This window comes from Varroa destructor, unplaced genomic scaffold (assembly GCF_002443255.2).
Source record: "Varroa destructor unplaced genomic scaffold, Vdes_3.0 BEIS01000002.1, whole genome shotgun sequence".
NCBI lineage: Eukaryota > Metazoa > Arthropoda > Arachnida > Mesostigmata > Varroidae > Varroa > Varroa destructor.
Window position 1 is genome coordinate 42,040,474 of NW_019211455.1, and position 16,148 is coordinate 42,056,621.

General features: G+C 42.5%; 1 protein-coding gene across 5 annotated transcripts; it reads right to left on the reverse strand.

Moving 5' to 3' along the window:
- Positions 1 to 9,504: 9,504 nt before the first annotated feature.
- Positions 9,505 to 15,928, reverse strand: LOC111243716 (leucine-rich PPR motif-containing protein, mitochondrial-like). 5 transcript variants are annotated; one of them, XM_086979753.1, is made up of 4 exons: positions 15,589 to 15,928; positions 14,329 to 14,453; positions 13,969 to 14,126; positions 9,505 to 13,468 (listed from the first exon to the last, which is right to left on the reverse strand). In XM_086979753.1, exons 1-4 carry the CDS (start codon positions 15,684 to 15,686, stop codon positions 10,031 to 10,033), a joined length of 3,819 nt encoding a protein of 1,272 aa, XP_086835879.1. In that variant the 5' UTR covers positions 15,687 to 15,928; the 3' UTR covers positions 9,505 to 10,030. The 5 variants fall into 5 exon arrangements, with proteins under 5 accessions (XP_086835879.1, XP_022645437.2, XP_086835880.1 ...); XM_022789702.2 differs by having other exon boundaries at positions 14,329 to 14,525; positions 15,589 to 15,924; XM_086979754.1 differs by lacking the exon at positions 15,589 to 15,928 and adding an exon at positions 15,223 to 15,560 and having other exon boundaries at positions 14,329 to 14,525.
- Between the last annotated feature and the right edge of the window lie 220 nt (positions 15,929 to 16,148).

Genomic DNA, 16,148 nt, shown 5'->3' on the forward strand with positions numbered 1-16,148 from the left:
ATACGTTCCGTAAGCACGCACGTTGCCACTGCATCATCACAAGAACAGCGTACAGGACCCAAACACAGGTCAATGTTACTTCATACACTCTTCTCGCAGCCAGTTTTTTTTTTGTTAAACCTTTCAAGTTTCACATTTTCCTACCCCTTGTACAACGACAACAAGTTCGACCTAGGTCCGGTCTCGCATAAAATCTATTCTTCACATTGTAAGTTGTCGCTCAAGACCGGCCCAACATGCTTGAGCGCTATTCGTCCGTTGCCTCCTGTCAGCGATTCATCTACTCAATGGAAGTAGTAGTACCTTGGGGGTGCAAAACTTTCATTCCCCAATGAGTCCACAACCCCTCTAGTTAGTCACTTTCTCTCTTTTCAGTTCGCCGTCATCTTCGTCACAGTCTTCGGCGACAACAGTATTGTGTCGTGTGTTCAACTCGCGCTATGGTCGTTCAACGCAGCGCGATCGTCTCAACACCGGCTGCGGTATCGACAGAAGTCGCTCAAGTTCCGCGGCGAATCCCATGAGCCCCTCGGGTCCAGTTTCTTTTCCCCACCCCCCCTTTCTCGCGCGCTCTTGCGTGAGCTGCTGCTTCGGATGCAACTATATCTCAACCCTCGTAGCGGAGAGTTCATGTTAGCTACTTTGGTACGAAGCCAATGGTCCAGCGTCCCGTCCACTTCTCGTTATAAATGCATTCGTTTCTTAGGCATCGTTTATAGAACTGAGTGAAGTAGTAGTACCAGAAAGACGAGTTTTAGCTCCAACAACAACGATAGTACCAGTAGCAATAAAGGTACATTGCACATCAGACTGACCTAAGCTGTCTCAAGGTAGAATATACTCCTAGCTAATTTACATGTAGACGCTGTCGCTGTTGCTAGCGTATCAACGTTCCTGAATCAGCGAATAGCGTTGCCAGCAGCAGCAGTCGAGCGAGCCAAAACAGGCGAAGAAAAAATTAACTGAAAGAAAGGGCTGAGGAGAGTGCTCCCTCGTCTGCCCGTCTGGCTGGGCTGGGTATCTGTCTGTCTGTTTGTCTGTGTATTCGCGCGCCACTTTGAATGGGACGCCGTCCCAAGTTCTTGGAGATTGAGAACCGGGTCGTCCGCAGCTGGACAACAGCTTGCGTCCGAGTGAGAGTCTGCCGCAGCGACCAACAGCGACGCGGCCCCGACGCGTTACTTCAACCGCTTAACAGCGATAGCCACGAAACGACATCAGCAACAACAACAATCGATTGCATGTCTGTGAAATCTGGCTAATCTGCAGTCCGTCAAAAAGGCTAGATGGTGCTTCGCAGACTCAGTAGGCTCGATACTAACTTTTCGTTGCGTGAATAGAACCAAAAGCATTAAAGTGAGCGGTAAGGAAGCATTACCTAGGGCACGGCGTGGTGTTGATAGCTAACGCACATCTAGAAGAGTGCGTTGTCATGGTAAGCACAAAAATCCAGCTATCCCTGGTTCAGATCTCGGCTTTAGCATATGGTTATTCGTATAGCAGGGCGTGTACTTACCATGCCCTTTCATAGGTCTATTGGAGGAACCCTAAGTAGATCCAGTAAATTTTACCTCGGCTAAACTTCCCAATGGGGCGAGCTCTTCATGCCATACTGAAAAGGAACTTGTGCACATATTCAGGATAATTAAAAATGTTAGAGTAAGACAGGGGGAGCAGCATTCGTTCAGCCGGTCTTTTGAGGCCCTTTTAAAGATGTAGCAGCGGCAAACGATGCAAACGAAATTTGAAATTGACAGTGACTGTACCCTACGGTCATATAATATATAGGTAGACTTTATACATCCTGGTTCCCGTAGTGGAGTAGTAATAAAGCGTTTGCCTATTAAACTTAGAGAGGTGGTTTAAATTATATCCCCTACTTTTATTCAATAGAAGATGTCATTAGAGCTTTTGCGACAGCCTTATAAATAATATACGTTCATTAGGGTTCGTAAAAAAAAAGAAACGACTGTAGAAAAGTCGAAGTTGGACACAGACAAACGTCGTTTTGTGCTGGAAGAGGTTGCCACCCGTCTGAAACATGGCACCGACTTTATAGAAATGCCGGACGTACAGCTTGTACTTAGCTGCTATAAATGCTCATAGTTTAATGTGCCTCAAGCTGCTACGTTCTGATATTGTCCCATGTTAGCTTCTCAGTAGCCTATAGCCACCGAAGGGTTAAAAAGGTCGCCCGACCTTATGGCACTTATGATGCTGCGCGATCTGTCATAGAGATGAGACGTCGAAGTAGTGCAGGGACAAAGCTAGCCTACGGAGCTGTCTTTGCATTACTTAAAGACCTAATCAAAAGTCCCATACACAAATTAAGTGTCAGTTTGCATAAGGACGAATATAATCTCTGAACGGGTTGAAAAAACCCGCGCCGCCTGGTTCTGTTTGCTGCGGGAGTTTTGTTGTTGTAGGCCTGCCCTAAAATTACGTAGCTCCTGTTCAAAGGTGTTTATGGGATCTATGTACATAGGTAACACTTTTTTTTTTTTATAAAGACTCTAGCATTATCTTAACGATAGATGGGCTAAAACCCTATCAACACGAAACACTCGAAACACTGAATACAATTAGCATGCATGTAGAGAGATTCAGAGATACTGAAGTTACAGAAGAAATTACAGCAGAATTAATCATTATTGTAAAACCAAGAACAGGCCTTTCTATGTCCTCATTGATAAAAAGCCAGCTTCCACCTTTCATTACGATATTCCTGCCTACGAGTACCTGAATGTGCCTTAGCCTGCGATTCGACTAGTCAGTCTTTTTGATAGGTGGCAGTGAGCTTGAAGGGCATCATTGAAAAGCCTATTTTTTTTTTTATCATTATCGAAATTAATTTTCGGGTCCGCTTGTAACGCCCCCGATCAGTCAAAAGAAATCCCATTCATTTCTTTTTCAGAGTCAGTTATATATCGGTAGCTGTCAGACGGAAAGAGGTGGGATAGACGAATCACAGGTTTTTGTATTGCTATAACCGTATGGAGGATTGCTCGCGCAGCGTGAACCTATCCAAACGTGAGTTTCTTTTCGGGTTCGGTAGTCACAGCCTGGTCTCGCGGCGACAGCCACAGGGGTCTGCAGAAACTCTGGAAGGAATCGATCTGGCACGCGCCCAAACCGTAGAGTAGTAAACGTTATCGCAATATATCGGAATTTCTATCTAAAGAGATGTAGCATCTCAGCGCTCCGTATATGTCGCGAAAGCGTCCGTGGAAATTTGCAGTACTCGCCCATATCTATTTGGTCCAGTTTTTCTAGATACAAATGGTTTGCTAGAGCATATGAAGATCCGTCCGGTTCGGACTGACGTCTGCGTTATTACAAGTAAATATAACGATGAATAAAATTTTCTCATATAAGATAGTAAACCATGAATATATAGTTTTGCTCTATCTGCAGTTGTAAGCCGTGATAATATTACGTGTATGGAATGGAGAAGGCTACTCAATATCGGAAAATGCGTAGCACCGGCTACGAGTCGCTCATACTGTGAAGCGGATACATACAATAATCATTATCACTTTTCATATTATTATATTTGAAATTGAAACGACAAACTGTACACGATAACTCTTTCTAGAAAAAAAAAAAAGTCTACCTTTTAATTTTAGTGCGTTGATGCACAAACACTGACGTTTAGATTGTCCTTCAACCGTCGACGGACGACCTACTGACGTTCCGTTTGATGCGATCCTCAGGAGTGTCCGGTCAAACCACGACCAGTGCGAACATCTATTAGTATCTAACAACTAACAGACTGAAAAGCTAAAAAGAAAAAGCTGCTCATTGAGTTCGCATTACCAATAGTCCGGAGTATCCCCACGAAGGTAAAAATAAACGCTCAAATTAATGGCAAAGCCTTACTCGATGATCATTCAATCAGCCGTTCTTGTTCAGGCAACGTTTCAGTGGTCAAAATGTCCTAAGTTAGATTGTTATTCAGAATTAACATTATTATTATAGCAATTTTAAAGTAAAAAAAACAACACGTTATTCCACCTCCACCTCCACCGCCCGGATGCGTCTAGTGTTAACACTTGCTATATCAAATGACGTGAAAAGTCAACTTCCCAAATCACTTAAAAGAAAAATAGAAAAGTTACTCTTTACTGTTAAGTGTGTATTAAAAAAATCGGTACTCACTTAGTGTGGTAACAGTTTTTTTGTTTCCTGACATTTCTACCGTTGCGTTTCATCATCGTCCTGATTCTCTTGTTGTTTGTTGATGTTGTTATTGTTATTGTCGTCAGCATTCATTGGTACATGGATTATAAATCTTTGGCTGTTTATTTATTTCCTTTGACAGTTCGTCGTGGAGTTCAGACGCAGGACGCTCTTGATCTCTAGGCCGTTGAGCCCACACGGCCTGCACGTTCCTGTATCTTCCCCATATTCAGCCAGATATCGGCCAAGACAAAAACCAATCAGGTCTATTGTCGCCGCTCTGATTCCAGCAAGCGTCAGACCAACCGCTCGTATAACAGATAGACTTAGGTTAGGCTTAAAAAGGGAACCGTGTACTACCAAAAGAAGAATGATGCCGTCGAGCACAAAGTGGCTGGCGCAGCCGCCAAAAAACCGCCGATATGCATTATGTAATAGAACTGAAGAAAGAAGACAAAGCTAGATGATAATTTAGATCAAATAGGACGTTGTCAGACTACATTTGTCATTTTTAATTTGACAATTAGCGTTCCTGACTAGTGTTTTAGATAAAAAAAAAATAGACAACAACAGATAGATAATCAATATGAAGATAGGAAAATCGAATGCAAGCGAGTCTGCAAGGGAAGCCCTAAATCATATTTAGAATCCGGCTAACGGTGGGTCCGTGCATACGTACGTATATCACGATAAGCCTGTTTCGGTGCCTCGTAAACAGATGTGTTCTTGATCATTATTTACGTTGGTTAAACAGAAGTAAAAAAATAAGCTAGTATCAAAAGTAGCTTTCAAACAATATAATCAAAGTTCCACTTATCCTAGACTTATTAACTATGAGTCCGGCGATGTCCTACTTCACTGAAACGACAGTCAACGAATTTTGGACACTCTAGTGCTAATGTTCGTGGCAATATTTATTGTACTATATACCTGAGTAGTTAATACCAAAAAAGAGCCTCTATTCCAAGAAGATTGGTCGTGTATTTCTTACGCCACTTATAGCTTAACTCCGATACCAGCTGGACCCTTAGCCCGTCACCCAATTGAAACATAGGCAAGTTAAAGACAACACATTTTCTCGCCTAATGGTTTTTGCCCGGAATTCTAACAGATATGCGAAACTGTCGTTAAGTATTTTTTTTTTTTTTATAGAAATCTCTTTATATAGAGAATTAGCCGATGCAGTTGCTAATGATCAAGCTAATAATATTTTTTTTTATAAACAGCAATAGCTTGGGACATCCGAAAGCTTAATCGGCAGATTTCCCCTGTTGGTGTTATATCCCATACTGAAGCTCATTCTTTCCAGCTTTCTTTGCTTATGAAGGATTAACAGTAACCCTGCACTGATCTTTTGAAGTACCGTGAGTAAGTACTTACTTGACCTCTGTAGCTTGTCGATATACTTTGTTCTAACACAGGACTGTTAAACTAAGCCTTTCCCTAGCTCTGATATCCGTTCTGGTCACCCGCTAATCCTTGCAGGTCACCGAACCGTCTATGGGGTCGGCCCAGAAGTTCCACGGATGTTGGCATTGCGCCAAAAAATGTCGCTGAAGCACTGGAGAAGATATAACTGCAAGTTCACACCTCTTTTTGCATTGGCCACGAATTAATGAGGTGTACATTGAAGTCTCTCCTCGCACTAAACCGTCTCTGAGGTGTATACTTCATTCTGACGCTCTCTCTAAAAGTACGAATTCTTCTAAAGTACGAATGCGGTAGGTGCGGTCTGCAGTACTGGGCCGGAAAACCACAAGAAGCGGTCTGCGTTGAAACAACGACGATCACCGTAGATGGATTCGAACAGATGCGGCAAGAGGGGGAGTATTAAAATAATTTCGGAATAGTCCCAATGCTAACACAGGAATAAGTACGTCTCGAAACGAATTCGTAATATCGGAGCCCTCAAAATTCGTACGAAAACGCTGCGAATCACATTTGAGGTTTAAAAAATAGTGACAAAAGTTTCGTGGTTGAAGTAAGTAAGTTTTTGTTGTGCACCATTTTATGTAGTGTGTGTGTGTGTGTTTAATAACGGGTCGCCATTGAAAGTGTCAAGCGCACGAAATGCGTTAGGTAAGATCAAGCCACATGCTTTAATTTAGCCGAAAAATTCGCAGAGCAAGATTGCAGCTGATCAAACGCGAATAATGGTAGCTGGGTAATAGTCTTCAGAAGATCCCGTTCTAGATATATAATTAGCTAGTCGCCGTGTACGGTCGTAGGCAAGATTCATAGACAATCAGTACATGGAAGACACTTAAAGAAACGTTTAAGCGTACTGCTAGATTTAACATCCACATGACTTTTGTCGTTCTCGCTACGGCGATGCTTACCCGCCTTCAAGACATGATATCAAATGTAGTTTTGCTTTCATTAATAATAATTTTAATTATACTTAATTAATTTACTATTCTCATAATTATACGATTGTGGCTAGCTTAATTAACGACAGTTATAGTCGTTAACCTAATATAGCGTTTTCGTTTAAAGCTGCTACGCAAACCTGATTAAGCGTTTGCATAGTTCTGGTTGGCCATATTCAAATATACTTTTGTATTTTCCAACGAAGCTGCACCTGCCACGGTTCTGAAGGACCCTATCGATTGACAAATGCAGGACCCTGCGAGTGCGTTATTCCCCAAGATCGTCATAATCTCTTAATCGGACATTTGTTTGCCAAACTTAAGGCAACTCGACTACTGTCATTTTTGCGCCAACAGCGCATCGTTCAGGTCAATTACTTCTTCGTCATAGACCCTGTGTTCTGCATTAACTTGTAACTGCCCCTCTGATCATCTATGCCGTAGCTTTATCATCGGATCGCGATGCGATATGACACTTCTTCCTACATAAAAACTCGAATCAGCGGATCGCCAGCGTCCTCGTTCATAATAACATTCTGCACTCAACACCTCTTCCCAACTGAACACGCGTCGTCAGTTTGGGAATGAATCTACTCTATACACACGCCCATGAGGTACCCAGCAAAACGAGCCTTGTTTCCTACTAACCACCCCTGCACCAATAGAGCCACTATAGTTCTAACTTATTATTTTCTCAGGCCTATAGTAGTTTGGGCCTGACTCAATGTATTTTTATGTGAACTTAGCAGGCCGTTTCGCTCCTCCTCAGGCGCTACTTGCAGGCTGAGTTAAGGTGCATTGAAGAAAGGTTGTACGAAACAGTCATATACAGGGTGATCCAAGTCAAGCGGATGTTTGAAAAAAATCGCTAGAGGTGCACAAATTATTGTAAAGGACGGATTATTAACCTATTTTTTTTTATATTCCATCCGGGACTGTCGTCAAACATTTCTATATTTATGTCAGCTTAGCTATATTCCTATAATACCATTTTATAGGCACACTATATGATGAAGGTCACTAAGCGATGACCACAAAATTACTATTACTACAGCTATTACGTTTAACTAATGCTATGACACTATAACATACTGTCATGTAATAACCGAATGATGTAGAATGGTCCTGTTTCAAATACGTTTCACCTACTTTTTGCTACAATCATTTCCCTGCTCCCTTGACAGATGTAAAGTGAAGACTGTCAAACGACTTCCACTCTACCCTATCGTGACATATACACATGGTGGCAAGTCGCTCAGCTTCCACCATTTGTCTGACTGTTTGCTAAAGCTCTGGCGGGACCACAGTGTCAAAATACGTTTACCAAGATTCTTTGAAATTTCAACACAGATCCCTTTTCTCTATGGAAGATGGCTCTAAACTGTGTTTCAGTTAAAAAATACCTAAATTTTAAACAAAAAAAGGTACTCTTTTTATTTCAAGGACATTTTTTTGTTTGGACAAGTTCGACGTTTGACTATAATCATTTCCAATTTCTTTAATATTTTGTTCGCCTTTCAATAAAAGCCACGATTTATCCGTAGATTCACATTATATTTTCAATACAATTTAGAATATTCAAAAGCATCGATAATTTTTTAAACTTTGAGCACTCTTCAGCGACTCCTTTTGAGGGTCTTCAAAGGATCTCATAAAAATCAATAACCTTTATGCCGACATCTTTAAAACAGTATCAAAATTTCATTGCGCAGATTGACACACGTTTACAAATCCCCTGACTTTTTATAAACCTGATTGAGTTTGTATGGTAAACGCGCAAAATCGATTCTATAACCACCCTGTATATATGCGAAAGAGAACTATTACATTCATGTCTTGCTAAAGCACATTGCTTTTTTCGCCCGTCACCTCCAAACGAGTAATGTGCATATTATCTACCCCTTCTGTTCCTGGCATGGGTAAAAGGAGATCTGCTCTATATAGACACCGCCCTCATATGTTTGAAGTATTGAGCAAATACATGTTTCGTGGGCTACTCCGACCAGAGCGAATGAACCGTTGATGCTGATGCTATTCAGGAAGTGAGCAATTGTCACTCCTGTTGCCTGAGGACCACGATTCGTACCTAGTACATAGTTGCAGCTCGAGTCAAATCTAGACATCGTGTATCCTGAGGAAAGCTATTCGCATACATTGCATATACATATATATACATGACAGTCTAGATTGTGTTCGTTGGAGATCGCAGGTATACTGTTTTATTACTTTTTGTTTTATCGACATAACGCTTTTATTGAGGACGCCAGACGCGTGCATCTGTTCATTCAGAGCGGTGTCCTTCCATTAAGTAAACACACCTCGACGAGTTGCGTATTGTAGAAACAACATGAGACGATGGCGTTAGTGGGGCGTGGTGGTCCGCTCGGCGAGACCGATTTCTTGTCTAAAGCATATATACATACGAACCTTTTGGTTTCCCTTTGACATTGAAAAACTTTGCTTGTGAGTCGTGAAAATCTGAAAGTACCCCGTGGACTTAGCATAAAATTTGTTTCCCCTACATAACGGAGGATAAACATTCAATGAACGTAAAATTGCGCATTCAGATCTACCTCATATTTCGAAAATCAATAGATTTTCGATGTATGTTTGAAGTAAGTATGGTTCACTGAGATGAGGATTTTTTCTGTTGTTTCCTTCGAAGAAACTAATGATAAAAGTTGTGTTGAATAATTAGAGACGTTCACTATGTTCATTTCTTAACGGCAGTCATGAGCGAGGATTAATTTGCGGTGTGGAAATAGCGTGCCTTTGGACCAAAGCCACGGATGTGAGACTCACCTTGTGTGCTCTTCATGCTAGCTTTTACGCGTGACCAACGAATTTTGTTGCCCTATATTTTTATGGATTATTACGTTTTGCGTCCTAGTTGGACTTGTCCATGTTGTCGCTCGAACGCTATATCTATATGTCTATATAACTAAGGAAACCCCTCTGCGAATTTATTTAACGTAGTATATGTTTATTTCGCTATACAAATGTACATCAATCAAATATGTGTATCATTTACCAGCTTTTTACATCGTTTACTTATATAAGCTAAAATAATTAGATCATTTCTTGTCTACAGCCTGCATTATAAAAGATTATAAGGAACTCTATCTGTACGAACATATATAGAAAATAGTGGTGCTCCGTATACAAGGAAATTTCTGAAGCTGTTTGGTGGAGTTCATGTGAATGGCATATTTTGTAAGGCCATTGGCCTAAATATGAATAAATCCGACAACTACGTCCCGCCAGCTTAACAAAGAACTGCCTCAATGACAAGAGAGGAGCGATGCCTACTGAGCAGTGTAAGCATATTTTTGCAGGTTTCTCACCTCTGATTCAAGGTTTTTCCTAGCCTGCGCGACACTGCACTCTGACTGAATGTTCGGTGCATGCTGTGGGTGAGTAATGCAATTTACATTACCGCAAGAGTGAACGTTTTCTAATCAGCTAATGAACAAGTAGTTGACCTAGAAAAGATCAATAAGGCTACTTGTTGGAATAGGAAAATCAACTTCCTTTCCAATATGCGAAAGCTCAGCGGCGAGATTCCTGAGTGATTTGATCTTGCATAGATTAATATCGAGGCCCGCGGAGCTTGCTTTTCTCAATGACGAGTGAGCCTCATCAACACATCCTTTTGACACAAGTACGTCTATATAGTCACTAAGGAAGAGTGCGTACAGCTGTTGCATTGGAGTTGTTGGTTTCAGAAGAGTCAGTAGCCGTTCCAACACCTTTACACTATCCTGGTTTCGCTGTCGAACTTTGCCAAATAGGATATAATGTTCAAACATACGCGGGAACTCGGCCATGAGGGCCTCTGCCTGTGACAGTTGATCTTCAGCTACGAAACGCAGCCAAAAGTGTATGAGAGTTTGGTAGTTTCCGCCCTCACGCGCGAACCGTTTGGCGTTTTGCAACACACGCAAGTAATTTCTCGGATAATTCTCAATGATAGCGTTGGCCCATTTACCGCTTAAGATTGCCGCCGGCGGAATCGTGTCGAGAATTTCGAGGTACTCATCGCCCCGGTTCGCGTGCTGGTATGCGTTACACAAATGAAAATCTATGGAACAGAGATCACAAAACTCATAATCAAGCAGAGCGCGCAGCAGAGCGATCTGCTCAACCATACCACGTCTCGCCATTTGTGTCAAAACAAAGTTTACAATTTTATACTCACGACCAACCAGGCTAGCCTGGCCACGACCTTGCAGCTCTTGACACATAATGTCGAAGGCCAGCTCAATTCGGCCATCCTCCGTGAGAGCGAGAATGAGCTTGTTTGTACTCTCCACTCGAAATTCTGGACTTACGGATAGTTCCTGTTCGCTAAATTTCAGAACGCCCTCGATTGAATCTTCGGCGGCTCCAAAGACTGGGATCTTCTCGTTAATGTAATCCTTCTCATCTTCACTATCGTTAAGATTTACTGGCGGTTGCTGCTCATCAGAGGTAACAAACGGTGCCTTGTGACCGTCCAATTGTAGTCGGCGAGCCAGATACCTCAACGTGTGCTGGGACAGCACGACATTCTCTTCCTGAGCTCTTGTCCAGAGATCTAAGGCCTTTGCAGTGTTGCCTGTATTGCAATAGCCCCTAATAAGTTGATAGTAAAGCTCTTCCTTATCATAGGGTGTTAGCTGGAGAACTAACTGAACAAATTCTTCGAGAATATCGACATAACCCCTTAACGCAAAGGACCTAGTGATGCGCTTAACTTTGCTGTTTATGACTCGCAAAGGGACCTCGTGCAGTAACTCACGAGCTTTTTCCATCTGTCCACTATAGCCGTAACACATAGCCAAATCGAAAGTTGTGGCGGCTCTTGTTATCAAGTGCGCGCAAATATCCCTCACGTTAGCAAGTTCTTTTTGGTTGTTGTCGGCTATTAACTGTAGGAATAATTTGTGTCTTAGTGCAAGCAAGTGATAACGGTTGGCGAAATATTTGAATAATCTAATACTGCCATCAGTATCTCCTGATTCCAAAACAGCGTGCATGATCTGCATAACATGTACAAGCCCGACCGATACGAATCCCGCAACGTGCTCCTCCAGTACCTTGATAGCTTCATTCACGCCAAACTTTTCTGTTGTAATTCGTATTAGAAATGCAGCCATTTGCTCCATCGAACTTGAGTTAGTTAAATCGAACACGTGATTACTCAATATAGCTTTTGCCTCACTAAGTTCCCCAATTCTAATGATCGCCGCGGCGAGACCCACCACTCGACGGTCATCGATTTTAAAGTTTGGCAGCTTCAGCGTCTCGAGGTAATACCTGAACGCGGTTTCAGGATCGCCTACATCGACGTAGAGGTCCATAAGTGACGAAAGCAATTTACCAGACAATCTTTGCCCACCGAGCCTTTGTAACATCTGTTCGGCCTTATGAATATCCCGAGCTTGGCAATACCTTAACAGCAAGCAGCTGACGACGTCTCGAGTCGTGGGTTTTGTGGTACTTTTGTTTTTTTCCAGCTCGTTAAGATGGTCTTCCAACTCGCTCAGGGTCATTATCCTGGTAGGCCGTGAAGCTGACCGCAGCATTTTATCTAAAGCAGTCCCACCAAATGGAATTTCTTGGTTTCTGTTCATTCGTGATTTGCGAGGCGTCCCTTTAACTTTTAACTTTGCTCTAGAGTTGATTGTGAGAACTGCCGTATCGAACATTTCGTTGTCCACGGCCTTAAGAAAATCGCCTATAGGGTCTGCCCTGTGAACCCTTTCAGCGTCACAGCCCATTTGAAAATCAAACACTTTCTGAAGGACCTCAACGCACAGGTCGATATTGGCTGGCGTAGCAGCCTCACCTGCAAACGTTGCCAAATACATACTCAGATCGCACTTATAGGCGTCGATTACGGCAAGGCATTTCTCTACTTCGCCTTCACTGAGCATACGCTTTGCCACTGCATTCACGCATATCGAAAGAATGCAACCACAGTTGACCAGTCGGTTCACGACGCTCTCTGGAGAGTCACAGTCAACTCGTGGCAGGACGAAGTCCAGCAAAAGCTCGTTGGTAATCGGGACTTTCATTTTTACCATGGTCCGGACAGTATCGTAGATTTCAACGTCGTTCGTCGTCTTACACAGTAGAGGGTAAAAGAAATGCGGTCGAAAATTGTAGCCCAGTTGAGGCATGAGGACCAGGAACCGTAAAGCGGTTTCACGATCGCTAAACCGCAGCGCCATTTCCACGGCTAATAAGAGACCCGCGCTATTCAAATGCTTTGTTTTAAGCTCTTGACATACGCTGACTACATCATCTAGCGGTAGCCCTGAGCGAATCATTTGCCTAATGAAAAACGCGCCATACGGCTTTTTCGAGGGATTAAATGGTAGTTTGTAAAGTATCACTCGGGCAGCCTCAAGCCGTTTGAGCGACAACAGTTCAAGACACGTGTTGACGATGTCCTCTACAAAGCCTGTAGTTAGTGGCATTTTGTTAATCACCGCGGCCATTGACTTGATGTCGTCGTTTAAAGCAAACGCCTTTGCGATGCGCAGGATCTGATCATCCGATAGCGAGCGTCCGTCAATAGTCTGAAGTGCTCTCTCACCACATCCCTTCTCGACTAGACTGCACGCAAGAACCGTGTACGTTTCGGCAGTGGGCCCCAATTCAACACTGTGCATTATTTCCATGACTTTTCGGGCAGCTGCTTCATCGTCTGCAAGCAGATGCCCCTTGACGAGTGCGTTGAATACGCGTTCGGATACGGGCAGTTGTTCCTCGATCATTAATTCATGCATTTCATTAGCAGACTTCGTTTCGCCCATATCGCAAAAACGCTGAATAAGCTTCTGATACGTCACACGATTCGGTGCGATATTAGCGTCTCTCAACATGTCGAGAAATGTGTGTGGATCGAAAGATGTTCCATTTTCGAGATAGATCTGTGTAACCAAAAAATGAGCACATAGTCAACATGGATGTTTGCGAGGCGACCCCTATAGTTCATTAGATCATTCTCGTTAATGCTACTAGCTAATTAATAGCTTAGCGAAGATACGCAACGGATATATAAGCAAGATAGAGTGTCAAATCTAACGAAGATCCATATATGTATAAAACTCAGGATGGCTTAATCTGCCCGAAGTTTCATATTCACCAAACAATTAAAGAAATGGTCAAAGTGAATCACTGATCAAAAAAATAAAAACTTCGAAAGTGTGGGACCAGAAAAAATTGAAACGAAGAAAAAATCACATGTTTGCGCATAAAAGCGCGTCCGTTATTGTGAGTTCGGTTGTTGTTCGACATTATCTTGTAACTGATTTGGTTTAATCACATCCTGAGCATATACTCTACTTGACGCATTGCTTAACAACGAAGAAGTCTACGAAGAAAATTTACGGTTGAACTGGGAATTTAACAAAACCCGTACAATTTTTACCTGTAACAAGGCGTTATAATGCGAGATGTCGAGTCTTTGAGGATCAGCAAGATTCCATACGGTATCTGTTAACGATTTGCGGTCCACTGGTGACAACTGCCGGAGATACTCGCCCGTCAAGCGAAGCAACTGGGCCATGTTTGCCGGACTGACGTTACCTACAGATTTACTCATAGATTATAGAGAAAGCGAGGTGAAGTCTATTAATGAGAGGTAAAAACATAGTTTTCAACATAATTTCAAAGCGTTTGCTTAATCGATTAGTTATAGCCGAAGGAGAAGGTCGTAATCACCTTTTTAGGTCCCGAACTACCCATGACTGCAACAAAATCAGCTTTATTAATACTACTAGCAACAGACCTTGTTGCAACTGCGCGAGTTCAATTACGTGATCCAGACTTCGCAAACTGACACGGCCTGTTCGCCGAACGGATCCATCTATTTGCGTGAGTTCCTGATGGAGCTGATTGGCAGGGTCCTGGAATCTAGAGCCGGAGGCATCAACGAAGTTTTGCCGCGTCTGAAGATTAGCTGTCATCACAGAAAATGCACATTGCCTGCGATACGCACGCGAAAATGTCTGAGTTCACTAGCGGCTATAAGTTCGGTGCCGATCTCGCCACGTAGGTGTGTAACATTTTTTTTAATAAAATTACTTAAATAAATAATAATAATTAAAATATTATTACGGCCCATATTTCGTTTATTTAGTTACATCTGTCGTATATGTCAGCGTACTCAAAATATCGTGTACTCGAAGTTAAGTTACAGCCATTATTGCCCAAAAGATTTCGTTCTTATATAAAGAGAGCAATAGTGCCTGAATTAGTTTTTCATCCAGTAAAATTATTCCGTATCTCAATCTGTACCCGCCGCAGCGTCACGGAAGCGAGAGAAATAGCTAACGCTTCTTTGGGCTTTTAGTTTTTTGCATTTATCGGACCAAACACATGCAACAGGTACCGCGCGTACTAAATTTTACACAGTTACACAGCATAGCGTCAGAAATCAAGCAACCTTAATCACTATTCAGTGGCATCGTTACCATACTATTACCAATTCGCCTATATCCCTCCCTTTAGTTTCAAGGGACAGAAATAAGTTTGGTAATTTACGTAGACGTTGAGTGTATACTGTTGCTCGAAGAGCAGCACAAAAGCGATCCGCACATGAAGGAATAGGTCGATACCAGGATTAAAGTTTTCGATGACCTAGGTGCAAAACCGGCATTAACGAATCTGTCAATCTTGTTACCTGAACGTCACGTTACACCGCTCGTTTAATAACGGGATGAAAATATTTCTGGTTTGTTTTTGTCATCAAATACAACCTATCGTGACTTCGAACTCGGCGACTCGCGCTGCAGCCATTCCGAAATTCTTCGGTTCGCCGAGCTGGGAGTCGTCGACAATACCGGCCACAATGGCAGTCTAGCAGACGAACGAGGTTCAGAACTAAATAACTCATGAAATTTCGGTATGTGCAGCTGTTTATGGGATAGATCCTGTAGGGTATTAGAGTGTTGGCAATAAACAGAAGGGAACTCCTGTGTGGGTTCGGCCTGACGGGGAAAGACATTTGTCGATGCAGCCAATTGATGGGTGCGTGAAAGAACCATACCTTGCCGAAGATCTCACGCAGTTGAGAATAACCGTTTGATGCTGAATAAGACGTTGAGTCCTTTTATAAATTGGTGAACTTGAACACAATAGACGCATCGCCCCAAACGGCAAGCGCGCCTTCAGACAAGCAGCGTGAAATTCTCGTCGTCCAGTGGCTCAAATCTTTGAACTCAATAAAATCGAATGCAGATTTTCGATGTTTATTTCTTTCTAGTGTATGCATTCACATTACCGGCTATGTTATGCATGTGCCTAGCAGACGACGCTCGGCGGAGTGGCTTTTGGCTCCGCCCAACAAGAAGGGTTTTTCGCGCACTAAAAGAGGACCCATCGATTCCAAAAACTTTAACCGTACTTCGCGTTCCAAATTTAATGGCCCTGTGCCTCAGCCGGTCGATGCATAATATTATACTGTTTAATAGAGTGACATCTGAACGCTTATTGTGCCGTGGAAATACTTCTATGTATGTCTAGTGTTCAAATCATTTTGCCAGAAAGTCTGCAACAGCCTAATCAATTCATTTTCGTGTGAAAAAATTATCACTTTTAGTACTAATT